Raw genomic sequence first — 27,191 nt, 5'->3', positions numbered from 1 at the left:
CTGCTTTCTTTAATTATGTGGCACTATTACAACGAGCTAGCTCTCAGTGTGAAGCTGTAATAACACGTGAAGCTGCCTGGTTGTAATTATGGAGGTTAAATGACGTTTGCAGTGAACATAAGTAGTTTGGACTTTTTGGACTTTTTAAAAAAAAAAAAAAAAACAATCCCCTCGTATCGCAAACGACTACGGCTTTAAAGCGAAAGCAAATCAAAAGAGATAAAGCAATACAAAATAAACAAATAACTTTATTTTACGTCAAAAACTGTACTGGAGCGTCTCCGTATTCAAACTAAGCCCTGTTTAAATTTCAACAATTGCATTCCTTCTCTTGTCTCCTTCAACAAACAGGAAACACTCGTCCTACAAAAAATGACTGGCGCTCGGTTTTAACCAATGACGTTCCACCACAACCTCCGCTCAGCCAATCGACGTAGAGAAGAAGGGCGGAACGTCCTGTAATGTGATGCAAATTCGACGGTCAAGCTTGTTAGTCCCACCTTTTTGTGTTTCCCGCACCGTCAATCAAAATAGAAAAAAAATCGACCCGAATTCGCCGATCAACACTGGCCCGCCTTTGATAAAATAATCATGTTCGGAGTTTAGTTGATCCGATAATCCCCCGGGTTACTACCACTCACGCTATGACTGGTACGTAAACGTTCAGCACATCGAAGCGTGCAGCTAATCGGTGAGTTTGTGAGAGCTGGAGCCGAGCGAGCTACGTCTTTTTATCTTTAGCTCTGCTGCTAACGAGCTCGATATGGTTAGCTGACTGAGCTAGCTGGCTAGCCACGGAGTTGACAAAGTAAACAGTCGAGCTCGGCCCCCCAAATTTCTTCAGAACCTCCGCTGCAAAGTAGAATTTCGCAGTCGGCTCCTTTTGGGACCGGAGAGTGGGGATGCTTTGCGGGCTTTTCTGGCAGGCAGGAGTTGAAGATTACAGAGTTTTGCTGAGTTTCCCCCTCTCTCCCTGCTAGCGCCAGAGCAGCCTCTGAAACAAGGAGAAATGGCGTCCGCGGACGTGGACAGCAGTCAAAGCGAGTTTCTGCAACCCGGCGGCGCCGCGGAAACACAGGTATCCGACATTTTCTAGCTCGTCTTTCTCGCTCGCTTTCGATTTCTCGGTTGTGTTTTGTTTTGGGAGCATGAAGTTCACAGGTTTTAACATTTTGATGGCATGGGGAGAAAGCCGTACACTTCCTGTGTTCCCCTCAATAACGGCCACCCACTTTACCCCTGTAAAACCCGCCCATAGTGGGTAGGACACTGAAGTCAGTCACTTGGGTCGGCTCGCTGGAAGATAGCCGGTGTACCTTGGGCTCGAAGGATGCAGGGGTGGGATAATGTAGCACGGATAGCGTCCATAATCAAAACAGTAGCTTGCAGTTGTGTTGTAATGGCCACCCATCCCCCACACCCTGCTCTCGGCTGTATCTGAGCCTGCTATCTTCACTCTGTATATGTGTATGTGTGCTGGTAGTGCTCACATCTTTCTTGTGACTTTAAATGCTGCATGATCTACTCCTGCCCGTGCTCCACTTGTTCCTTTCATGCATCTGCACAGTTTCTGAATCCAAACCTGATTGGTAGACAATAGCCAGACTGTGATCTAATCTGAAGCTGAGAGGAGTCACTGTCTCCCTGTTGGAAGTGTGATCTGTCCCTGTTAATGTGACTTTTGATTGTGCTCCCAGACGACAGATATGTCAGCCATTCAGCTGACGGGCTCAGATCGATGGGAGGTGTTGACTCCCATATCGGCTGGGAAGGAAGACCAGGGAGTCGTTCACATTCCGAACTCGGGGATTATCACGTCCAACGGGCAGTACGTGCTTCCTATTGGGAGTATTCCCAGCCAGCCCATATATGTTACAGCAACCGGGAGTGAGGCTGCAGCAAATGGAGTGTCGGGCATTCAGTATCAGGTAAAGACGAACAAAGAAAAACATATAGATCAGAACACTCCTGCATAGGTGATCAGCATGCTCAAAGCTGTCTCCCCCCCGCTCTGTCTTTCAGGTCATCCCTCAAATCCAAAATGCAGATGGGACAATTGCAGGATTCCCCACGCAGGGTTTGGATGACGGTACGGGGCAGATTCAGCTACTCCAAGATGGCAGCCAGGGCAGCATTGGAATCAGCTGTGCCACGACGGCAACCACAGATCTCTTGACACAGGCGGGGCAGGTTCAGTCGATCCAAGGCGTTTCGCTAGCTGGAGGTTCGGCGTACACGGGCACCATGCCTGTAGGGCTTCCTGGCAACATAACATTCGTCCCTATAAACAGTGTGGATCTGGAGTCGCTGGGGCTGACCGGAGCTCAGACGGTCCCTATTGCAACAGGAGTCACACCTGAAGGCCAGTTGATAATGAGCAGCCAGGCTCTCGAGACCCAGAACCAGGACACCGGAGCCAAACAGTCGCTGGTCACAGTGAGTGACCCGAGCGCCAACCAAGAGCTCTACGTGCCAACGACCACAACCACTTCCTCTTCCAACTCCGCCCAGCTTCCTGAGACCATCGACGGCACAGGAGTTCTCACCCAGGCGACTGCCGTGTCCGCAGGCGTATCTGATCTGTCGTCCTCGGAGAACTACAACTCCCACAACCACCTGCAGCAAATCCAGGTCAGCGTGTGTGGCTTTAGCAGCATGTCATGTGAATGTGTGTCATGCCCAATGGTCTCTGGAGACATTTGACTACAATTTAAATTATAAGTGAGTAATTTAATAAAATTAAGCAATCTCAAAAGGAAAAGTTTTTGGTCTGCACTAAAGCCATAAGTGGGGACAAGTAGGCCCTGGAATATCGTCATTCCTGAAGACTTATTTGTTGCAAGAGTTGACAGATTCCTAGCTTTAGTCATACTGTTGCCAGTTTAATGGGAAGGTTTTGCACAACAACCCCACAATACTTAGAAAACATTTGTTAATTAAAAGATACTAAAGAAAATCCATAATAATAGTAATAATAATAACCTGTAAAGAAAACACAATTTAATAACTTTGTCGTCACTGGCAACAGAATGTGAAAAATGACACCCAGCCCAAGTAATGAGGGGTTAAGCAGATTCTTCTAATCACCCCAAGGCCAATAATGTCTGTAAGGCACTGCTTTAAAGTGTGCATTTAAAGTTTACAAATTCCTCTTTATGTTTGTTGAAGTTTTTACTGTGACTGATGTGTATCACAGAACATATTTTGGCCAAGACCACCTGGTGGTTCCTATGGAAACGCACCAAGAACCTGGGCTCGACTGAGGGTTGAAATCATGTTAAAATGATTTAGCTGGCTAAAGTCATTTGATTGCACAACGTCTCTATTATTTCAGCATAGCGTGTCATGCTAGCAGTCAACTAAAGCACTTATGAAACTGTTACTCACAGCTGTCTGAATAATCAACATCCAACTGCAACACAAATGCATTCACAAAAATATTGTGGCCTCAACTCATATTTGGAAATTTTTTAAATCACTGCACATGGACACATACTGATCACACTTTTCCTGTTCTTCCTGCTGATGGTTCCTCTCAGTCTGTTGCTGATATCCACTTTCTTTTCACTCGAAAAATGCAGTTCTTTGGTTTGTCAGGCCATAAAAATGTAGCTTTGTGTACTTTCATCAGTTCTACTTTAGATCAGAGCGCTGCAGTGCATCTCACATCTGTCTTTTTAAAATTTTGGGGGGATTATTTCTAGTAGATGTGATTGACAAGAAGGCATCTGCACATGATACAAAGCAAAAGGGCCTAAAAGTGCACTGCTGATAATAGGTTTGGTTAATTTTTTCATGCACTTGTGTTATTTGGGCCTTTACATAAAGCGGTAATGTGCAGTTTCTCCACTGCAGAAAGTACTGCATTCAAAAAAAAAGAAGAAGGGGGAAACGTATGAATTCTACTTTTTTGGCCTTTGTTTAAAAGTTATTTATTCCTGCAGGTGTCATCCTCCAATGCCACCACTATCTCACAGCCCATTTTGCAGCTGTCTGGGGACAGTCAGGCCCAGGTAGCCCAGGTGGCTCAGGGTCAGGACCTGACTGCAGGAGCAGGTCAGACTCTACAGAGCGTGCAGCTGGTTAACCCTGGGACCTTTCTCATCCAGGCCCAAACTGTCACTGCTACTGGACAGATCCAGTGGCAGACCTTCCAGGTAAGTTCAAGGGGCTGCTTTGCTCTTTCAGGTGAGCTTGCTTTGCCATAAGATTCCTAAAAACATCTGTTTTCTCTCTTAGGTTCAGGGTGTCCAGTCACTCCAAGGACTTCAGCTGCCCCAGGGTCAGGGCCAGGCCCAACAGTTGACTTTAGCCCCAGTCCAGACCCTTCCCCTGGGCCAGACAGGCCAGGTCAGCCTGCCCAACCTCCAAACAGTCACAGTTAACTCTGTAACACAAACTGGGGTCCAGTACTCACAGGGAGAGGATGCAAACAGTCCAGCAGGTACAGCCACGCATAAATCACTCCTCATTTCATTCATTTAGTTAATCCCTTACAGTTTCTTAAATCTTCCTCTTTCATTCTGTTTTCCTCTGCTCAGGTATCCAGATAAAGGAAGAGCCAGACTCTGAGGAGTGGCAGCTGAGCGGGGATTCCACGCTGAACCCCAGCGACCTGAACAACCTGCGTGTTCAGATGGGAGACGAGGACATGGAGACGCCGAGCGGGGAGGGCAAAAGGCTCCGCAGAGTCGCCTGCACCTGCCCCAACTGCAAAGAGTCCGGAGGAAGGTGGGCCTCTGAAAACACACACGCCATGATTAACAGGAGGTGCTGAGCTCACCTTTGACCAGCAGAACAAAAAAGGAAACACTAGTAAATGCAAAGTTTGGAAAATGGAAGCACTTCACTTCCCTGATCCCTTTTATCTTCACTCTCCCTCGTTTCCACAGGGGTTCAGGTATGGGGAAGAAGAAGCAGCACATCTGCCACATCGCCGGCTGCGGCAAGGTTTACGGGAAGACATCCCACCTCCGAGCTCACCTGCGCTGGCACAGCGGCGAGAGACCCTTCGTCTGCAACTGGATGTTCTGTGGGAAGAGATTCACCAGGAGCGACGAGCTGCAGAGACACAGGAGGACGCACACAGGTGAGATCACCTGTCGACACGCTTTTTGTTTTGAAATTGAAAAAGAAAGAAAGAATGACAACAAAGTAACAGTTTTATGGTCGGAGCTCATGTGGGGATCGCGTTGCCGTTACAATGTTACAGTTACAAAATGTTTTCATGTCTGCTGCTGCTGTCCAGAGCTTTTGTTTGCAATCACGCAATGTTCAGCAACGAGGTGTGAAACAAGAAGGAAAAAAAAAGTGAGAAACCGACACTTCACAGCAGATCATCAGCGATATCAGTTTTATTTTATTTGTAGTTGAAATGAATTTAATCAGCTAATAAACACTTGAAATTACATCATCGTTCATCTGTGCAGTTAAGTAGCAGATAATATCAACTCAGCACAAAGTATTATTATTAAATCATTTTAACGAGGCTGCCGTTGCTGTGATAAAGCCTGAGATGTAGACGGGGGCTGTGATGACAAACTTGTGATGTGTGCTTGTCCTTAATTGATACTTTGGGTTAAACGACAACTAGAGTCAGGCTCTGATTTCTTTAGAAATCTGACCCCATTACTGCGATCACATTTCTATCACAATGATGCAATATGTGACCGTCTGTCATTAATAAATCATTATATCCATCAACAATCTTCCAGCAGTATTAATGTAGAGGTGTAGCTGCTCAGTCTTGCTATCTTGGTAAAGCCTTTGGGTTCCTTTTTGGCTTTTATTTTGAAAACCGTCTAAGTCGGTGAGGGAGGAAACCAAAGTTTAATTTCAGTGGTCACCGGGACAGAAGCACCAGTAAAGTGTGTTTTTTCATACTTTTCCCATTTAGATGTTGATTGGCTCCTTAGGGGCAGGCATGGGACAAGTTTTAATTATTCAATTAGGGGGCCCTTTAGCTATTTTCAGAGAGGAAAGTGGGAGGAGAGAGACGGGAAAGGATCTGATCCCAGATTTTGCATTGAGTCTTGGGTCATATGGTCACCTGCTCAACCAGGTGATGTCGTGAATCTGAGTAGATGGTGATGTAGGCTCTTGCTCACGTGGGCCACCAAGAATCCAGTGGTTACGATGAGTGAGATCCACACTTCCTTTGAGGAGATGGAAGTTCAGTGTAGAATCAGATTAGAGATTTATGGTTTTAACATCACATATTTTTTAAGATGTACGGAAGAGAGGAAAGGTCACATGACCTCGACAAGGGCTGCAAAAAGTTGCGTTGCAATAAAGTTGCTCTGTAGCATCTTAGTGAGGTAAGGCAACTCATTAACGGCATCCCTATTGTCCAGTGTGCAGCGTCATCATGATGCCGTAGGGATGTTTTTCTTTCTTTTATTTGCTCAAAATCAAGATTCATCTCAACATGCTTTATATTGTGAGGTAAAGGCCCTAAAATGTTATGACTCTAAATTAATGTGATGCTGAAAACTATTTAACAGTTACACTAAGAAGAGGGTTAGGAAAGGAAATGCTTAAAATGGGGTCCTGAGTAGGCTCGAGGGAGCCGTCCCCACTGCTAAGTGAAGGATGTGATGCTAGAAACAAGCGACAAAGTCTCCAAATGCTGCAGTTCAGTTAGTTGCAGACAAAAATGTGCCTCGCCACTGATGTGTGCTTGTTGGACCCTGCAGGGGAGAAGAAGTTTGTGTGCTCAGAGTGCTCCAAGAGGTTCATGCGGAGCGACCACCTGGCCAAGCACATAAAGACTCACCAGAATAAAAAAGGCGGGGTGCCCCCCTCCACGTCTCCTCCCACCTCCGACGCCATCATCAACACGGACGGAACAACGCTCATCCTCCAGGCCACCAACGCGCACGACCTTGTAGCCAATCAGGAGATCCCCTTGCAGCTGGTCACAGTGGCGCCAGGCGAGGTCATGGAATGAGGGGGTGGGTGGGGGTTGATGTGGTGAGGTGGCTTTTTGAGAACTGGCCTATCAAAAGGGACCTCTTGGGCTTTTCTCTTCCCCTCTTCCCCCCCTTTTTTTTCCTTGTTTTGTTTTTTTACATATGAATATATACCTAAATGTATATGACAAATATATATATTTTAAGTAAGAGTTATCTTGACTTTATGTTTGTTTTTTGCAGTCTTTTTATAGGCGGGCAAAAAGAAATAACATTAAAATGTGTTTGCTATGTACACACGCTCACACACACACATGAAAACACACATTAACACTCAAAACACGACATGAATACTCAACACGATGAAATGCCTTATTTTGTATTATACTCTTGTATAAAATGCTGGAGGTGCATGTTGGTTTTTTGTTTGTTTTTAAAGAAAAAGCTTTGCAGATGATGTAACTGTAATGGGGTAAATGTGTTTGTGAAATCGGACCGAGGGAAAAGGAGGCCGTGGAAACTCTCGGGGAGAGTCGTGACAAATCTGAGCGCCCTGTTTGAAGCGGCGCGGCGTCCACACCGCTGCCTTGATTTGTTTTTTTGTTTTGTTTTTTTAAAGTAGTTTTTAAATGTTTTTTGGAAATGTGCTGATTCGCTTTTTTCCTGAGAGTAAAAAAAATCCAGCAGTCTGGTACCACCCCCTCCCTTCACTGTCGTCGTGCTAAAGGTAACCAGCTGCTCACAGGGGCTTCGCGTTTGGCGTTACAGACTTTAGTAAGACGGCAAATCAGGTTATTTTCCAGCCCAGTCAGGGCAGCGGTGCTGATGTCACGCCGCGTGCTGCTCGACGCAGAGCACGGGCACAGCTGGCTGGTCAGGTTAAGATGACAGTGCCACCATTAACCGGTTTGAAGTTTGCGTTTTTGCCTCAAGGACGAGGGGAGGGGTGGGGGAAACAAATGCAAGCAACTTCTTTCAGCATCTGTTTTCATGAGCTTGATGCTTGTCAACATTTAAAGAAACACCACATCCTTTTTTTTTTCCCTTTTTTGGGGGGTGGGTTAATTCTCGTTATGTTTCAGTTCTCCGCGTCTCTTTGCTGATCTGGGTGTCGTCTATGTTGAAGCCACACGATGATGGGAATCATAGGTTTTAAAGCGTTCTGGGTTATTGTTTGTTGGCTGCAGGAGGAGTCTGCACACACCAGTGTTGCCATGTGAAGAAAACGGATGCATCAAATCGGCCTCATTAAGGGCGGTTCTACTTTTTTTTTTTTTTTTTTTTTTTTCCTGCTTCTTTTTGTGTCATCACATTCCAGTTGCACGCCACACGCTGTGGGATTCGTTTTGCAATAACCGCTCTGTTGGTAATTCTGGCCAGATGTCACTCAAGTGAAAAAGCAAAACAATCATGCCATTGTTTGTGTTTTTATTTTTTATTTTAATTGATGTAATCCCTTTGTTTGTCCTCATCTTTGTAGCATTCATTTACATGTATATTATCTTATTTTCACATTGTTCATAGAAGCCATTAGTTAACTGAATTTTGTTGTATCAAAACCTTATTTTAAGTGATTTTTGTTTTGTTTTTTTTAAAGAATTGGTGTAAAAATTGAATGTTACCTTTTTGTAAAACCTTTTTTCAAATGGATCACAATAAAAGTCTGAAACCTTCCAATAACAGGTTTTGTGTGTCGGGGGCAGAAATGGGATGACCTGCACCAAGAGAGTTACGCTTTAGAGAGTGTGTAGATGCTGATGGTTGGTAGAGGTAAGGTTTCAGATTGGTGCAGGAAGTGACATCACTACTTTGTCATCCAGGAGCTACCTACACAGTCTAGCCAATGGCCTGGATAATCAGTCTGATGATGCCATCCTGGTAACACCAGCACAGCCTGTGGAGGTCTGTGTGACTGAAGGATATGAATCCCCCAGATCACCACTGACCCACTGCCAAACCTGTCATGCTGGATGATGTTGGAAGCAGTGAAACATTTGCCCAGCTTCTCCACACTCTTTCAGAGTGAATCTGCTCTCCACATGGGAGAACGGAGTCCCAGCGGCAGACCGGCCAGTTCTGGTGTTCTGTCAAGCTGCGCAGTGCTGGGGTGAAAAGGTCCCACAAAGGGACGTCAGGCCCTCACACCACCCTCGTGGACTCTGATTCAGACAGCCTGCACATGAATAGCTTGCTGGAGGTCATGTTGTAGGGCTCTGGCAGTGCTCCTGTTCCTCCTTGCAGCTCCTCCACACTCTTGAGGCTGTGCTGGGAGACACAGCAAAGCTTCTTTTGACAGCAAGCATGGGCTGCAGGTACTGCCTCATGCTGCCAGATGTGACAAGGACACTAGGCAAAACCAAAACTAGAGAAAAAGCAGTCACGAGGGCTACGGGGGCAGTCTGGTTGTTGCCTCTGATGTCACTTTGATTTGCACCAGAGCAGGTGACATGGACTCACAGTAGTTCATGCTTCCTACCAGGACAGAATGATATCCCCTGAAGTTTAACGGACTTGCTGTTATCATGTGATCCAATGTTTCCTTTTTCAGCAGTGTACTTATCTGGCTGCTAACTAGCTTTCTCACCAGGGTTAGGAGAATCTGCACAGGACGTTAACAGTTAAAGCAGAATATTGTTCAAGTAATCACATGTAAACAAAAATACACTGGACCACCTATTAATCAGAGTTTATTTAACAAAAATATCTGACAGCCGAAACAAGATGAAGATGACAAATCCATCGATCTTACCAAAGAACCGAAATCACTTTTGCTTTAAGCCAAATTTTTAAGGCTTCTCTTCCCTTTAGAGTATAACTTCGATCAGCTTCTGACTTTATGCTGCAACATCTGTACCTGAGAGTCACAGTGACAACAATCCTACTGATTTTGATGTTCATTTTCAGGTCAAACACCTGTGGGTGAGAGTTTACAGTGCTTCTCCTTGTTTTCTTTAAAATCACAGCCTTCACGTGAACTTGTATCTTTATGCAATCCAGAGAAAAACCAAACAGCTTCAAATGAGCGAATGCAAAGTGTTCCCAGCACCAGATGTTTGACATACAGCAAATAAACACCAAAAAGAACCAGCAATACCATTCTCTGAAGTCCTCCTCCCTTTGTGCTTCTACAAAAGCCAGAACCAGAATCCCAATCAGTGCAAACAGACTGACATCAATTACAGGGAGAAAAAAAATGTGCGATTCGCTTCACAAAACACATCCTCACAGTTTGCACCCACACAGTCACCGAAACCTATAAAAGAACAAAAAACTGGACATTGTTTCAACCAGTCGGTCAGTCTGTCAGCAGTCCCCGAGGCAGGAGAGGAGCGTCGTTCTGAAGCAGACTCTTTAAACAGAGTCCAGTTCAGCGCCTCATTGTAGCGAGCGCCTCACAGCTCCGTGTGAGCATCTGGCAGAGGACAGAGGAGAGACACGTTAGCCTGAGTGATTAATGCGGAAAGCTGCGCGTATCGGTTTCTGCGAGCGAGGTGCACCTGTGTCCTGCTGCTTCGCCATGTGGTTCGCTCTGTCTTGGATTCTGGCCTGCAGGCGTTTGATCTCCTGGTCGTAGTCGGTCCACTCTGCTACGATCCTCACCGCAGCCTGCAGCTTGGGCTCTTTGGTCATCGGGTTGTTGCACTGATATTGGGAAAATGAGAAAAAAGACAAAACAGCTCATATCATAGGTCACATAATGTGGTTCAGTAACAAAAACAGGACGCAGCATCAAAACTGATTTATGTCCACCTATAAAATGACTATTTAAAACCTTCATGGCAAGGCTGAGATGGTTTGGACATGTGCAGAGGAGGGATAGTGAATATTCTGGGCAAAAGATATTAAATATAAAACTGCCAGGCAGGAGGAAAAGAGAAAGCTTCACGAATGTAGAGGAGGACAGGCAGAGAGTTTGTGTGACCGAGGAGGATGCTAGGGACAGGGTGAGATGGAGGCAGATGGTCCACTGTGGTGGAAGAAGGTGGTCTTATTTTTAATGTGAACTCATTCTTAAGCCTGCCTGCCCTCTAGTGGCTGTTAGGATACATGGGAATCTTTAGAAAACTGCCATCAATCCTCTGTAACTCTGACAAACTGTACAGAAAACAGTTAAATAAAAAGAAGCATTTTTTACCAGATCTATCGTTTTGGCGCTCTTCTTGGAGCTGTCATCACACCAGGTCTCACACCACAGCCACTCCTGAGGTAGAGACTTTATGGGCACCTGGTGGATCATGTTGTTTGGAAGATCCTGGAAAAAAATCAAATCGTATAAACAAACAAACTAGTGAGGAAAAGTGCAGAGCTTAACTAAAAGCAAAGAAGGGAAAACTATTGTTAGGAAGGTTGAAGCATCATGTACAAACAAGCATTAGAAGCAGCATCTGCTTCCCCTGTGTACTTTCACAGTTGGCTGTCTTTATGTTTTCTTTCAGCTGCGTAGTAATCAAGTTGCAATCACAGACTACAGTTTGTCCTGTCGCTGTGCTCAAGGACATCAGAGCCTGAAATGTAAAAGCTGCTGAACAATGCCGCAATCATAAAACCAGCGATGCGCTGTCGTGAAATCAGAAGCAGAGCAGAACACGACGAGTAAACACGAGCGGCGACAAGGAACAGACGCACGCTAACGCGAGGCTGCTCTAAAGTCTTCACTGAAAAACTGGAGAAGAGTGTTCAATCAATCTAAAAACATATGGCTGTTTTACATAAAACACATGGCTCTGATGTCACGTGTACATAAAAACACAAATGTAGACAGTGAGTGAAGAGAGCGTCAGACCTGGTCGAGGTTGGAAAGACTGTTGGGGTCTTGGCTGAGCCCCTGGTACTGTCCTCTGAGTCGATCTCCTGCAGCTATTTTCCTGAACTTCTTCAGATCGACGACGTACAGCGCACTGAAAACAATGGTAACACGAGAAAGTTGCAGGAAAGCATGTTTGCAGATAGTTAAATGTTAAATGCTGCTGAAACTTGATCGCGACACTGGAGCTGAGCGATCAGCGTCTACCTGATGTGGTATTTGCGTCCAGCGAGATGGCTCGCCCAGTATCCGGACTTCCAGAAGCGGTATCCGTCCATCTCCCTGCGGCTCTCGCAGAATGGAGTGTATCCGTACGGAGCTCCCTCCAGGTCGAAGTCACGCAGCTCCTTCAGGTCTGTGCGCACGATCTGAAGCAGAGGAGGAGGTGTGAACAGCTTAGCTGGCACAAAACAGTAAAAATAAAAAGTAGAGAAAATATCTCACATAAAAAAAAGAAAAAAAATGAGTCTAGGAACTCATGTGGAGCAAAACTGAGTGTGCACTTCCAAACTTTTCTATAAAACTACTTCCAAACCTTTTAGCACTTCATGGCAGTCATGAGGAACATTATATTTAACAGGTTCTCTGAAGCTGACAGTTTCCTCCTTTACTGAATAGTAAAAGAACAAATACTTGGACAGATGCAGGATGAGTGACTGTGTTTGCACAGCTACATGTGAGCAAACCTGGTCAGCATCCACGAACAGGATCTTGTCGACAGCCAGAGGGAACAGCACGTCCAGGAAGAGGATCTTATAGCCCCAAATGATCCTCTGCTTCTCCGTCTGCTGGTGTAACCAGCGGGGCCACTTATACTGGACCAGCTCGTACTGGAAGCCGTATTCCTTTGCCATGTGGGGGATAAACTCCTGAAAGATGGTGATACACAAGAACAGAGCTGTCAGCATGTGCACACCTCATAATTTTCCCTTTTGACAATATGGGGCCATAAATAATTAAGGTTTAAATTCATAAACAGGCTGACAGCTGACCGACAACTGACCCCTGACAGATTTAATGAAAATGGACTTAAATATCCAAAATGGAAAATTAAATAAACACAATGTAAGACCAACCCCCCCCCCCCCCCCCCCCCAAAAAAAAACAAAACAAAACAAAACAAAACAAAACAAAGAAAACAAGCATGCTAACTTCAATAGACAGCAAAACTGGCTTTGCTATGCCACTCTATGAGGTCATAGAAGGACACGAACTGCTCCCGGCCAATTGGCAAAGATCAGGCTATGTGACGGTTAGAGACATTATTGCACGGACCAATCAGTAATGGCCTAAAGCATTTCAAACTTCACTGTTCTTCATCAGAAAACTCTTACATCTGTAACATTGAAACTAAGAGTGGTAAGCTAAATTAAACTCAGTCATTCTGTGGTTGAATAGTTGCTCTAAATGTTGAGTTTTGTGTTGTTTACGTAGGATTTCTAGAAATTAGTGAAATATGTGGCATGACAGATGATTTTGTAGGACAGCAGAAATCAAAAGTAAAGTGAATGCCATATGTTTGTATAAAATTATGCAGTCATCTACTGAGGAATGAAACTCATTCATAGAATTTTTCAAGTGAAATAAGTATGATTACACTCAGTTTTAGCAGATTTTATTATTCTTAAATTGTTTATATATATTGATGTTTATTTTTAACTAAATCTTATTTATGGTAACAGTGATCTACCAATTTAATATTTGTGATGTATTTAATTTTGACTGAATTACTTTTTGTTGAATTTACATTTATTATGACAATATTTTTTCTACACTTTGCTGTTACTGTTTTTGCTTCAAAGGCTCAATATTGACTTAAAAATAATCTCTTTTCCTATTGCAGCCGTCTGCTTGGTTCTTTTATTGAAAGAAGGCTGTTGCTGTGCCGTGCTACAGAAATAGCACAAGCTGCTCGATTCAGTGTTTATGAATGGGCTTAAATCTTTGAAGACTAGTATAAATGTTTGGTGCAGTCCCATCAAAGCCACATTAGATAGATTGGACACAGAAGTGTAATTCACATTTCAAACCGTCTACGGGTGAAATAACCGCTGGCGGGACCTGACAAACTTTTCTAAGCTTCCGGGCGAGCAATTGAAGCAACAACCAATGAGAGAGCAGGATACCGCTGACTGACACATGACCCGACAACCTGGAACTTCCACAAGAGATCAGCCGTCAGCTTCAGAGTGATATTCAATAACACTCCGGTGGTTTCACCGCTAACAAATGGGTTTCAGGTGTGATGCCTTGTGGGCACAAAAAATGTCCAGTTAGTGCTTCTCAAACGTTCACTGCTGTGTTTCACATGTGAGTAACTTCAGACAACTTCCCAACCCAATTTTCCTGAAATAGTCCAGAGGTCATGTATGAAAACAGCGTCAGTGAGGTGGTTGTTACATTTCTTCACACTAGCTGCACCCGGCAGCTTTTATGGTGAGAACATAAGAGAAATGCTCCTTTGGTCCAGAGTACTGTACCGTGGGTGTACTGTGCTTTAAACAAATAACATGTTTTCTAGTGAAATACTAAGTACATCCCACATTTCTCTGTTTTCCTGCAAGCAAAGGTTGTTACGCTCGTGTTAAAACATGCAATACATTCAGCATCCTATCCACTAAACTGCAGCACCTTCAGAAGCCAACAGTATCTCCCACACAAATTATTTTTAGACATAAAAACTAAAGAATATTTCAAAGAAAAATCAGGGAGTAATCCGATCCCTGCTGCACGTTTCTGCTTGAGCTTCACATCGATGTTGGACAGAGAAAAAGCTGCAGCCATTGGAGAAGATTTCCACATCAGTGACGAGATGCCAGCTGAGTTTTAAAGTAACACCGGAGGCAAAAAATTGAATAAAATAAAGTAAAATCCTACCTTAAAAGTGGGAGACAAGTAGTTCTTGAGGAACCAGAACTTGACGGGAGTTTTGGTGTGCTTTAGAACTGACAGCATCATGATTCTGAGAGAGAAGGAGGACAGTAAAGTAAAAAGACTGGTGGCAACAGAACTGTGAAGAAAAAGACTCTAAAATCAAAAGTATAAGGAAGAAGCAGGGATGTTCGCTTTCAAGGATTTTTGGCTGACACAACAATCCCCTTTCTTTGCCCGGGCACATCTCTGACACCCACCTGAGGAACCTCTCGTACAGATGCCCCGAGGCCACAGAGAAGATGTTGATCGTATCTTCCTTGTCCTGCTTAGGCTCTTCAGTCTTGCCTCCACCTGTGAAACCTCTGAAAGACAAAATGAAAAGCGATTATTTGACAGTTTGGAACATTTGAAAATTAAAAATGAGATCTGTTTTGAGCTGCACCTGGTCAGAGAATTCCAGAAACCAGTGTCGTTCTCCTCCGTCCCATCACTCAGCAGCTCCTCGCTGAACTTGTCTGGCTTCTTTTGGACCTGATCAACACACAATCATAACTCAGTCAGTCACAACATACTGTGGGAGGAGAAAAGAAGAAAATCAATTATTCTGTTTAAAATATGAATCAAATATCATATGATGTGGTTTTGATTCAGGACTGAAACTTACACAAAACATTAGTGGTTGAGTTTTTACTCGGACTTAAATTTTGTATCGGCTTTAAGATCACACGAGATCGCATGTTCACATGTTGCCATGAGTTCAAGAGTGCAATTCTCTAAATATTAAGTCAAAGTGCTTCAGGTTTGCTTTCTTACACAGCTTTGCTCTTTGGGCACATTATCAAAGCTAATGCTAAGCTATTGCTAAGCTGCTGCGGCAATGTTGCCTTCAAAAACACGAGTAATCCACAGAGTCTCAGGACCCTCAGATTCTGGGAGCAGAGCTGCAGACACGGGGTGGATACTGGGCCAGATGTCATATTTATGAAAGACTTTCACAGTAGTTTAGTCACAAAAGCTTTTCATCTTTTTATCGTAAATTTTGGAAATAAAATTGTAGACAACAGACAAGTATAGTCTCTTGTTTGTGCCGTTGTTGGTTCACCAATTAGCCACAGAGAAGAGCTAACAACAAAGAGCTGAAGTGATAAACAATGAAGTTTCCAAGATAGTCACTGTCTGTACTTTTCATGCTGCATCTTCCCTGTCGGTCAGGGCAGGTTCAGCGCCTGCTTCTGCCAGAAGTTACTTCCTGTTAAAGGGGGTTTTTCCTTCCCACTGTCACCAAGTGCTTGCTCATAGGGAGTCTAATATTGTCGAGTCTTTAGATTACAATATGAAGTGCCTGTCGCTGCCTTCCCCTCCCAGCCCACTTGTCAACCAATTAGCATTCAACCTACACAAAGCATCATCCACACCTATTGTTGAAAACCACTCTCCTGCAAAAACCTCCACTCATAGACACAACAGCAGGTCGACAACCTGAGAGAATAAAAGCTGACAGCATAATTGGATTTTACCTATATTTTTGCCTAGGAGATGAGACTGTATTTACCACACAGGGGTCAAGGGGCATAAGCAAGACCTGGAGTGAAGACACTGTTCACTGGCAGCCAACATTACAAAAACTGGCATGCGTTGCTTGTGGCTAACCTTTAGAGTAAGTACAGTGAGGGAATAAAGGTCGACTGTGAGGCAGCTGCTCCTTCTTTGTTTGAGGAAGGGCCAAACAAGCTGTTTAGTGGGCATTATGGAAATGTGTTACACAGTGATGTAGATGAATGGTGGAAGACAATTTTGAAGCATACTTTTGCAACTTCTCAGAATTTTTGAGAAGACGAACACGAACAAAATACTATAAATCCCACTAAAGCCCAAAACTTATAATATGGGCTTTTTAATGTGAAAAACAAAGAGGTGAGAGAAGCTTAATGTGTATGTGCTTTTGTCTGTAGTTGAAAAATGCACTGGCACGTGGGCACATCTGTCATATGCAAATACCGCTTCAAAGTCTGATTTTACTTTAGTCATCTTTGCACAAATTACATATTTATTCAGCTCAAAACGGCTCAGTTCAGACTGCAGTTTCTGCTTCTCGTTAAAATTTATGAGAAACCTGAGAAATTGAGCAGTCTGGATATTCTGCTCACCAACTTTCCATCGTGGATTTATCCAGCTAACAGTGCTGAAGGGCAGATTCCTGCCACTGCTTCTGTGCTTTTGTGCCAGAAAGACGTCACTGCATTGCAAGTGAACCGACCTTGACTTTAATGATTCTGCTCTTGAAATTGTTCAACACGACTACAATGTCGTCCGAGTCCGCCGGAGAGTCTGTGCCGTCATGGCTGCAACAGAAGAAAGAAATGACAATGAAAACATTAGAAGAGAGATTTTCAGATTAATTTATAAAACCAGGAGCAAAGAGGAGTGGCTGACATTTCATTTATGTGACAGAATATAGCCAATTCTGCACATTATTACCTGTAAATCTTGTAGATTTCATCAGAGCGCCCTTTCCTTAGCTTTAGGATCCAGGCGCCTGGATTGGCTTTGAGCTGAAAGTAACCCTGCAGAGCAGAACAAAGGAGATTTACAGTTTCAGGCTGAGAGAATATTAATGTCTAGGAAAGTAAAAAAAATATGTTATTTATCAAGTAGAAAAGCATTAAACTATAACAAATCAAAGCTGTGTTATAGAGAGGGTCGTGCTTTGAAGCGATTACCAGGTTTGCCATGACGATGGTGTCCACGATGACGGGCTCAGACTCGGTTCCCAGGGTGAACTGAAGGCCACGTGGAGGCTGACCCGAACTGACGTCAAAACAATGGCCCTCCAACAAAAGGTGCTCCAGCTCATACTCTGCTGCTACAATATTCTCCACCTGCAAACACCAACGCACAGCCAAGGAAAGTTTACTTTATGCAGCCCGATATCAGCGTCCAGGGGCTCCACAGACACACATTAATAATGGTTCCCAAATTAGCTGAAGGTCTCCATGAGGACTGGACTCCAAAATGTTCAATATATAAGCAACTTATATTATCTATATGTTGTCCAGCCAGTTGAGTTACTGAAACAGCAAAATTAAAGAATTAAAAACAAACAAACAAGCGACCCTGCCTAAAAACAGATGTTCTGCTGTACCTCCTGCAGGTAAATGTTGTCCAGATCATATCGAGTGTGCACAGACTCAACCATCCAGCTCTCGGGAGTGTTGAGGTTTAGAGTGAAGAGTGGAGACTGGGGCATGTCCAGGAACTTTGCCAAAGGCCCAGGAGAGAAACTACCATCAGCCTGAAACACCACCTCTGGCTCTAGTACGTAACGATAAAAACTGGAAGACAAACACACAAGCAGAAATCAGGTGAACTTTTATATCAGGTGGAGGAGTCTTTACAACACGTCCTGCCTGCTTTAACAGAACAATCCTGACTTGTAGTAAGTGCCATATGCACATGAAGCAACATCAAAAGATTCAGGAACGGTAACAACTTGTTAGCAGATGTCCATATTATTATGCAGTCAATAAACCTGCATAATAATATGATATTTGATGATTCTGTACTTTAACTAAAGGATAAATGAAAAGTGATGTGGGAGAGGAAATAGAAAGACCATCAAGGTGTTACCAGGATGTACAATTTCAGCATGGAGTACAGAAACTGCTTGTTTTCTCACCTCTTCAGGGGCATTTCTGACAGCTTTGACTGGCAGTTCATGAAGACACGCAGGTTGACATTTACCAGCTGCTTTATAACCTGCAGGAGGCGCGGAGAGAAAGGTGTTACACAGAACAAAAACAGACCATGTTGGAAATAAATCAACTGGACATACAAGCATGATGGATCACAAATTCAAAGGAGTTATCACAGATAACCTACCAGAAGAAGAGGAGCAAGTTTCTGAGCTTCTCTGGTTACTGGATCTACCACGGCAACAACATCAAAATATACATCTCCCTCTTTGGGACGAATCTTCACAGCACTGCCAACAAACAGCAAATCAATGAGAAAATCAAGCAAACAAAACATATTTAAGACCCTCCTGCTTTCTCCAGAAAAAAAAGCAAACAAAAAAAACTTTAACCGACCTCTTCAAGGTCTCCCTTCTGAAATAAACCATCAAATCACCCTTGTGGAGTACTCACTTTTTAAACCTCTCAACTCAATAAAGAAATCTTGCTCATCTGATTTATACACAGCTGTACCTGTAGCGGTCATCTGCAAAGCCATACTCCACACGGGCTTCTCCTTTAGGCTGAGACGAGAGCAAAGCGTCCACCTTCATCACAAGGTCGCTGGCCCTGAGAAGAATTAAGTGTTAGCTCGACAAGAAAAGTTAATCTGTAAACTTCTTCTTAGAGGAGCCTGAAAATACCTGTCCTCCTCGATTCCAAAATTCTGAACTTTGCTTTTGATGCGCTCTCCAGAAGTCTTTAAGATGATGCTCTCCAAAAGCAGGAAGTCGTCCTGGTTAAACACCTCCGCCTCCTCCAGCGGACCTATGATCTGTCAAGAAGAAAACAAAAATACTGACTGAATAACTACAGCAAATGTGGGTAGATGGACATTTTTGAAATCAATATAAGCTATATTTGAACCTATACAACATCTAGGACAGGTTTAAAATTTCTGACTCACTCTTCCGTTGCTGATAACTGCTCTTTGTCCTTTCTTCAGTTTGAGCACATCTCGACAGTAAGCAGCGTGGGAAAGCAGGAAGTCGAACTTGGGAGCCTCATACGCACTTTTAAACAGTGACAAATCCATACCCTGAAGAAAAAAACATAGATATTTTGTAGGCAGCTGACAAAGGGACAAATTAGGAGTAAAAAAAAACAAAAAAACTAGGATGGCTTAGTGCCTTAGTGCAAATGCTAAATATTTCACCAATAATAAAAGAAGAAAACATGATCCTGTTTAGATTCTGTATGTAAACCTCTCACCCCGACAGCGAACTCGCCGACGTCGACACCCTTCTGCAGGGCCGCAGCAGTCTCTTCTTTAGCCATCTTTGTGATGAAGTTCTTGGCATTATTGGCAGTTTGTGTCTGCATGGCGGACCAGATTGCTCTGGTGACGCGGGTCGTCTCAGCAGACACATCAGCTGACGGGTTGTTGATCATCCCCAGTCGGACGTTGTTACTAGTTTTCTGTTGTACAAGAAGGGAGAGATGGTAAGCTTCTACAGGCTTTAATGTTCTGACCGTCTATAAGCTACACTCCACATGAGTATCACTGTAAAAGAAAGTTTGCCTTTTTGCTTTTCTCTCCTTCAAGTTCTACAACAATAAAGTCATCACTCTTGTGTCTGCACGCTATGATGCTATAGCGAGCTGCACATTAGCCTAGCTGTGTATAAACGTCTGCAGCAGCCACAGGCTGCAGAATAAAAACATCAAGTAGTAGCTTTATGGAGTGGTTAGGTCACATATCCTTTGTGAAAAAGCAACTTTTGGAAGGTATCAGAATTTATTTTATACAGTTTACTTGACATCAAAAATTGTATAACAACATTTTAAACAACAGCTCATTTCATACCATGTGTTTGATGGCGTCATAAAGGAGCTGGCGTCCTGAGGGTTTGTCAAAATCTCCCACTACCCAGAAAGTCACAGGACGAATGTAGGCATCATCTGACAACCACAGAAGAAGAAAGACACGAGGTAAGAATAAACAACCACAGTTGTGCTACAGATCAACTTCAGTGGTATTAATGGTGTTGGCAAACAAAGATAATACACTCACTGGCCACTTTGTTAGGTACGCCTGTTCACGGTTCATTAAGTTCAAATTTATTTATAGCCCAATATCACATATAGAAGTTCAAACAGCTTCACAGGCATAAAAACATCAAGAATCAAGGTCACTTATATCTAAAAAAAACAAAACAAGCAAGCAACTCATCAGAAATACACACACACACACACACACACACACACACACACACGCGTCATTCACCAAACAGACCATAAGAATAGAGAAGAAAGGTCATTTAAGTGACTTTAGCCATGGCATAGTTGGTAGTGTCAGACATACTGGTATGAGAGTTTCAGAATCTGCTGATCTACTGGGATTTTCCCCACACCGACGTCTTAGGTATTTAGAGAATGTAGTCAGAAAAAGAGAAAATACTCAATAAGCTGCAAATTTCTAGGTGAAAATGCCTTGTTGATGCCAGACGTTGTTGGAGAATAGCCAGATAGGGTAACAGTAACTCAAAAAACCAAGTATGCAGAACAGATTCTCTGAATGCACAACATGTTGAACCTTGAAGCATATGTGCTACAGCAGTGGAACACCACACCGAGTGCCATTCCTGTCAGCTAAGAACAGAAGCTACGCCCAATGAATCAGGATGTTTCACAGCTCAAATCACCTCAAACTGGTTTCTTGAACATCACATGACCGCTCTACTCAAATGAGCTCAATCCAATAGATCACCTATTTGATGCCATCGTGTTGATATGGACCAAAAACTTCTGAGACTCACTTCCAGCACGTACAAACAATTAAGACAGCTCTGAAGGAACCAGCACCATCAAGCTGTACCTAATAAAGTGACCACTGAGTGCTAAAGTGCTGCTCTCTGCTCCAAATTTTACTTCCTTATCACACCGTTCAAACTTTTCATGCAGTTACTTTGAAATCATACTGGGTGAACTATCATGCTCTCCCACTGGAACAAACAACGTTATAGTGAGCAGTTACATAAACACTTTTTAGTACTCATGCTTGGAGACTGGTGGACAATTATCACATGCATAATTATTAGTCATTTGTGTCCTTTGAGAACTGAACACAGATGGAGGAGTGGTGGTGGATTCACAAACACGGTGCCAACAATGTCGTTAACAGAAAACTGAAAAAAAGAGCAAGTGAGTAGGAGGGGGAATAATGTGGAGAAAAAGGGTGATTACCATGCCTGTTGGTGGTGGTCATCCCTGATGCAGGGAATTTAAAAACACATGAATAAGAGGCGGAAGTGGAGGAGGAGGAGAGGACAGAAGGAAAATACACCAGGAGAGAGTTTAGCTTTGAAATTTTTTATCTTCACAAGTAACAACAAGAAAAAAAAATCCACAGGCATGCTTTTCTACTCAGTGATCAGATGCCAGAGTGCTCTTACCTTTCTTTGTCATATAGTTCATGCTGTTGGCCACAGCTGTGTTCTTCTCTACTGTGTCTAGCGTCGAGAAGCGAGCGTAGTCATCTATGAAATAGTTATCTGCAAAACGAGAGGGAAAAAAAGGAGTAAAGTATCGATTCTGGAGCAAATGTTTTTATAATATACAAACTTTTGATTACATCATATCTGTACTGCAAAAAATGCCAACAAAATAATAATCATCAAATAAATAGAAATAAATAGTAGCAGTAATGGCTGAAGAATATTTGGAAAACTAACTGTGCTTCTACATGAAGCTTTGAGGTCATCCATGTCACAGACAGCACATTCGTTTCTGAGGATGATCTAAAAAAATTGAGATTTAAGAAACCCTCATACTTACTGGTATCAGACAGATCCAGGTAGGTTCTGCTGGTGGACAACACTCTGGGGTTGATTCGAGGAACAACACTGGGCTGGTTCATGATGAAGTCGACGACATCGTGGTCTGTAGCCAGCTCACCCTGCGAGTGACATGAGAGGAAACGTGTAAGGTTAAAGTAAAAAGTCAGAGTCGTCGCTTTAGCTGCAGAGCTGACAGTCATGCAGGAGGTCCTTCTCTGCAAGATTTCCCTGCTCACAGTTTAAAAAGCACTTCTTAAATGTTAATGGCCTTTCCACTGCAGTTACGGGTGCTTGTTTAGAAAGTTTTCTTTGAATAAGTTTGAGTTAAACATTAAAAGAAAGGAAAGAGAAAAGGTAGGTAGGATGACTAATGCTATGCTGACCAGTAAGACTTCTATAGCCACCAAATTAAATGCTGCTTGCTGTGTTTAAATTCCTTAGAAATCCTTTGAAAGAATCAATTCAAAGATTTGGCTCCTCTGTGTGATGGGCTGACATTTAAAGAGGAAAAATGACAGATGGCATGCTCACAAAGATCCTGCTGAAAAGAGAATTTGTTTTATGACTACAAAGACAGACAGTGGCTTAACTTCTGCCTTTAATACTTTTAATTTTACACTAAGATTTTGTAGCAGGAAAGAAAGCAGGAAAGAAAAACCTAATTAAAAGAAAAAGGACAGACAAATAAATATATCTTATGATGTACTTTTTAGAAAAAAAGATAAAACACATTTTTATTGATAAAAATTAGAATAGATTTGAAGTTTGCTTGTGAAATTAAGGCAAACTATTTTTGCTGAGATGCAAAATGCAGTTTTCTGCATATTGTTCAAAATAATACAAATACAAAATATCAAAAGATGAAACTGAGATATATTATTGGTTGTTTTGAATTAAAGTCCAGCAACAGATTTTTTTTAGAAACTGTGACTGATGCTCTAAAACCTGTGTTTTAGAATAACCCTTAATAAAATAATGATATGGCAGATAATGAGCTTTTATTGTAAATGTGATTGTAACTGACCAGGTAGACGGCCCTCTGGTAGAATGAGGTGGTCTCCAGGATTTTCTGCATGGTGACAGTTTCCAGTTCATCCGGGTCCAGCTGTTCACGCTGGTAAGGTATCCCGTTGTACATGACCACAGGCAGCGGGCCTACTCCTGTTTGCTCATAGTATGCCCGTCCTTCCTGAAAGGGAAGAAAGAAAGAAATGTTATCTGGTTAACCCTTAATTATTAGGCTCTGGAGTCAGTTTTAGGTCTGACCACTTTAAAAAGGCTGTTCTATTTCTCTTTTAGAACAAAATCACACTTAATATTCTTGCATCTAAAAACCTCTTAAATACATGATACTATTGTACAGTTGCTGCAATTCCACCACATCCCAAATGTGCTCTACTGGATTGAGATCTGATGACTGAAGGTCATCTGAGTACAGTGAACTCATTCTCATGTTTAAGAAACCACTTTAAGATGATTTTACCCCACTGGAAGCAGCCATCAGATGACAGATACTCCACGTCAGATTCCTGTTCTTAGCTGACATGAGTGTGATGCAGTGTGGTCTTCTGTGGTTGCTGCTTCAAAGTTTAACATGATGTGCATTCAGAAATGCTCTTCTGTATACCTTGGTTGTAGCCAGTGGTTATTTGAATTACTGTTGGCTTCCTATCAGCATGAAGCAGTGTGGCCATTCTCCTCTGACTACAACAAGGATTTTTTCTCCTGATGCTCACTGATTTTTTTTCTCTCCTCTTTTTTCAGACCATTTTCTATAAACTCCGGAGATGATTGTGTGGGGAAAATCTGAATAAATCTCCAGTTTCTGAAATACTCAGAGCAGTCCCTCTGTCACCAAAAACCATCCCTTAGTCAGAGTCACATAAAATAATCTTTCTTCCCATTTCTGACGCTCAGTTGAGTTGGTGCCGTGTGATTGTCTGCTCAGATATGTGCGTTTGTGAGCAGTTTAATGTGTGTACCTAATAAAATGACCAGTATTCATCCACTGATGAATTATCGAACTACTCTTGAGTTGTTCAGTTATCCTTTTATTCTGGTACTACATACAGCTCTTTTGACTGTAATTGTACACTTAGGTTTGCTGTGTTAATAAAAATGTAATTTTAGATTAATAATATGAACAGAAAAAACATTCTGCTCGACTCACCTTCCTGTTGCTGTCATAGCTGGAGTCGGCTCCAAGGACACTGCTGACTTCAACATAGGGAAACTTCTTCTCCAGCACTTTAACTACATCCCCGACACTCAGCCGACCACCAACTGGCACACGGTTAAACATCTATAAGAGGGAGAAGAGAATGGGATGAACAAGTGGAAAAGGCAAGGCAATTTTATTTGTATAGCACACTTTCAGCACAAGGCAATTCAAGGTGCTTTACATGATTAAAATAAAACACAAAAAATAAAAAATAAATCACTATAAAAGTAAAATACAAGAAAACATTTACAATAAAACAATAATTTATATGAAAAATTAAAACAAACAAGTAGAGAGCCATAATAGGATCAGTTACTCATAAGCAAGTCTAAATAAGTAAGTTTTAATTTTAGACTTCAGTGTCTCTGCAGCTTTGCATTCTCCCGATAGTGTGTTCCAGATGTGAGGAGCATAGAAACTAAAAGCTGCTTCTCCATGTTTAGTTCTGGTTCTAGGGACGGTCAATAAACGAGAGCTGGAGGACCTAACTGATCTGGATGGTTTGTACCATGATAGCAGATCCCTAATGTACTCTGGTGCTAACCCATTCAAGGATTTATAAACTAATAAAAGCACTTTAAAGTCTATTCTCTGAGCTACAGGGAGCCAGTGTAATGACTTTAGAACTGGAGTAATGTGCTCTATTTTCTTGGTTCTAGTGAGAACACGAGCAGCAGTGTTCTGAATCACCTGCAGTTGTCAGATTGATTTTTTGGGTAAACCTGTGAAGATACTGTTACAGTAATCAATGTGGCTAGAGATAAATGCATGGATGAGTTTTTCTAGGTCTCCTTGTGTCATCAGTCCTTTAATCCTAGAAATGTTGCTCAGGTGATAGAAGGCTGACTTTGTTATAACTTTTATGTGGCCCTGGAGGTTCAGGTCTGAGTCCATTATTACACCTAAATTTCTGGCCTGGTCGGTAGTTTCTAGTTGGACCAGTTTGAGCTGATTACTGATATTTAATCAATCTTTTAAGATAAGTCAGTTTTGTTATTGTTCAGCTGAAGGAAATTATGAGACATCCAGTTGTTAATTTGCTCAATGCATTTATTAAGAGTTTGGATAGGTTCAACATCACCTGGTGACATTAAGATATAAAGTTGAGTATCTGCATAATTGTGGTAGCTAATATTATTGCTGGTTATAATCTGGCTTAACGGGAGCATGTAAATGCTAAATAAGAGGGGCCCTAGGATGGAACCCTGGGGGACCCCCGCATGTGATTTCTATATTTTGTGATGAAAATTGGCTAATTGACACATAGAAGTTTCTATTCTTAAGGTAGGACTTGAACCAGTCGAGTGCTGTACCAGAGAGTCCGGCCCAGCTCTCTAGACGTTCCAGTAATATATCATGATCAACGGTGTCAAACGCCGCACTAAGGTCCAGTAGTACCAATACTGTGGATTTCCCACGGTCAGTATTTATATGGATGTCATTAATCACTTTGACAAGGGCTGTCTCGGTGCTGTGGTGCCTACGAAAACCAGACTGATAAATATCAAAGCGGTTGTTCGTTGTGAGAAAGCTGTTTAACTGCTGGAAAACAGCTTTTTCAATAATTTTACTGATAAATGGAAGATTAGAGATTGGTCTGTAGTTCTGCATTAATGTGCTGTCTAGGTTCTTTTTCTTTAATATTGGTTTGATAACTGCTGTTTTTAAGGCTTTTGGGAAAGACACCTGATAGGAGGGATGCGTTAACTATTTGGATCAGGCAAAGAGTAACAGAGACACAGATTAGATAAAGTCTTACAAAGGTCTTTTTCACTTTCTAGTTTCTGTGAACAATGGACTCACCGACATGACGGCTTCAAAGGCATTCTGACTGTCCACCTCTTCAGTGATGTAGTTGTAGGCTCGGACGAGTGCCACACCGGCATCTTGCATACCATCTATGTCGTCTTCATCAGACACCACAAACACCAGCCCGATCCTAAACACAAACACGGAGCAAGTAAGCTTCCAAAAACAGTTAAAATGCAGAACGTGTGCTGCCTGCTTCATCAGTATTCAAACAAACTGACCATCCCAAGATGCCACATGCAGCGCGGTATCAAAGGTCTTCCAAACATCCCTGACAAAACTCCTAAATTAAAATGGATTTTTAACTACACATTTCTACTGACTACCAATGCTCTGCAGCACCTCTTTTATTTTATTTATTTATTTATTCATTTTAGTTTTCTGGTTACTGTACAGCAATAAAAAAAGGGATATGTTGTGTATTCAAATTCATAAAAGCTGATAATTAATTCCCAAGAAAATGTCTGTCCAAAAAAATGTATGCATCTTGATGACAGAAACACCAACCTGAGGGGTATATTATTAGCATAAAACATCTCTGCGACGCTCAGCAGTTCTACAGTGTTCTCCTGGGTCGGATCCAGAATGATCACCTGTAACAGATGCGTGTTAGCATTCGTCAGAAAAGTTTCAGACCTATTTGGATTCACAGGGGTCTGATTAATAAACTGCGCTCTTACCAGATTGTGAAAGTTCTTGCGGATCTGCCTGATGACTCCAGGGAAAGTTGGTCTGAGCAGCTCCTGCACGTTGGAGGGCCATGAGCTGTACCTGTAGTCGGTCTCCAAGTTGTTAATCCACTAAAAAGGAGAATGCAGTGAAGAGGAAATGGTTTAAATTAAGTTTAAAGACAAGACTGAGCAGAAAAGAAATTACTTTTTATTGCTAGCGGAAAGAAAGCACGACGATAATTTTGGAGGGCTTGAAATGCCTCCAAATTTGCTCAAATAGAAACTTGATTGCACAACAAAAATCTTCCAAACACAATACATTTCTTTCCAAGCTTATTTTGGTTTAGTCCCTCATTTGCTGCAGCATTCAACAGTTAGTTATTAGGGACAT

General features: G+C 42.5%; 2 protein-coding genes across 8 annotated transcripts in view; one reads left to right on the top strand and one right to left on the bottom strand.

The window, feature by feature from the left end:
* The first annotated feature begins 492 nt into the window (after nt 1–492).
* Nucleotides 493–8,591, top strand: LOC146496172 (transcription factor Sp3-like). Of its 4 annotated transcripts, none has more exons than XM_085143022.1 (9): nt 493–651; nt 981–1,078; nt 1,698–1,928; nt 2,023–2,631; nt 3,945–4,157; nt 4,240–4,444; nt 4,542–4,731; nt 4,893–5,089; nt 6,696–8,591. In XM_085143022.1, the coding sequence occupies exons 1-9, from the start codon at nt 645–647 to the stop codon at nt 6,947–6,949; spliced, it is 2,004 nt and encodes a 667-aa protein (XP_084999148.1). In that variant the 5' UTR covers nt 493–644; the 3' UTR covers nt 6,950–8,591. The 4 variants fall into 4 exon arrangements, with proteins under 4 accessions (XP_084999148.1, XP_084999149.1, XP_084999151.1 ...); XM_085143023.1 differs by having other exon boundaries at nt 493–691; XM_085143025.1 differs by lacking the exon at nt 981–1,078.
* uggt1 (UDP-glucose glycoprotein glucosyltransferase 1) overlaps nt 8,455–27,191 on the bottom strand; it is a 32,012-nt gene continuing 13,275 nt past the window's right edge. For 2 of the 4 annotated variants that reach the window (XM_085143019.1, XM_085143018.1), the window contains exons 14-41: nt 26,810–26,929; nt 26,637–26,722; nt 26,124–26,259; nt 24,270–24,401; nt 23,124–23,288; nt 22,098–22,218; nt 21,716–21,814; nt 21,507–21,530; nt 20,128–20,222; nt 19,533–19,739; nt 19,228–19,359; nt 18,965–19,095; nt 18,795–18,890; nt 18,469–18,571; nt 18,266–18,345; nt 17,732–17,921; nt 17,310–17,468; nt 17,068–17,153; nt 16,847–16,931; nt 15,032–15,120; nt 14,847–14,951; nt 14,593–14,677; nt 12,402–12,584; nt 11,923–12,083; nt 11,695–11,809; nt 11,047–11,163; nt 10,409–10,553; nt 8,455–10,323 (exon numbers count right to left, since the gene is read on the bottom strand). In XM_085143019.1, the coding sequence (XP_084999145.1) occupies nt 10,304–10,323; nt 10,409–10,553; nt 11,047–11,163; nt 11,695–11,809; nt 11,923–12,083; nt 12,402–12,584; nt 14,593–14,677; nt 14,847–14,951; nt 15,032–15,120; nt 16,847–16,931; nt 17,068–17,153; nt 17,310–17,468; nt 17,732–17,921; nt 18,266–18,345; nt 18,469–18,571; nt 18,795–18,890; nt 18,965–19,095; nt 19,228–19,359; nt 19,533–19,739; nt 20,128–20,222; nt 21,507–21,530; nt 21,716–21,814; nt 22,098–22,218; nt 23,124–23,288; nt 24,270–24,401; nt 26,124–26,259; nt 26,637–26,722; nt 26,810–26,929 (3,267 nt within the window). In that variant the 3' untranslated portion in view covers nt 8,455–10,303. The remainder of the gene's footprint in view (nt 10,324–10,408; nt 10,554–11,046; nt 11,164–11,694; nt 11,810–11,922; nt 12,084–12,401; nt 12,585–14,592; nt 14,678–14,846; nt 14,952–15,031; nt 15,121–16,846; nt 16,932–17,067; nt 17,154–17,309; nt 17,469–17,731; nt 17,922–18,265; nt 18,346–18,468; nt 18,572–18,794; nt 18,891–18,964; nt 19,096–19,227; nt 19,360–19,532; nt 19,740–20,127; nt 20,223–21,506; nt 21,531–21,715; nt 21,815–22,097; nt 22,219–23,123; nt 23,289–24,269; nt 24,402–26,123; nt 26,260–26,636; nt 26,723–26,809; nt 26,930–27,191) is intronic. The other 2 variants (XM_085143021.1, XM_085143020.1) reach the window with 1 other exon arrangement.

Source organism: Neolamprologus multifasciatus, chromosome 19 (assembly GCF_963576455.1).
Source record: "Neolamprologus multifasciatus chromosome 19, fNeoMul1.2, whole genome shotgun sequence".
Classification (NCBI taxonomy): Eukaryota; Metazoa; Chordata; class Actinopteri; order Cichliformes; family Cichlidae; genus Neolamprologus; species Neolamprologus multifasciatus.
This window is presented reverse-complemented; position numbering and strand designations above follow the sequence as displayed.

Coding starts and splice junctions, on each gene's coding strand:
- LOC146496172 (XM_085143022.1), top strand. Junction 1,929..2,022: donor TGTCGGGCATTCAGTATCAG/GTAAAGACGAAC, acceptor TCTGTCTTTCAG/GTCATCCCTCAAATCCAAAA. Junction 4,445..4,541: donor GGATGCAAACAGTCCAGCAG/GTACAGCCACGC, acceptor TCCTCTGCTCAG/GTATCCAGATAAAGGAAGAG.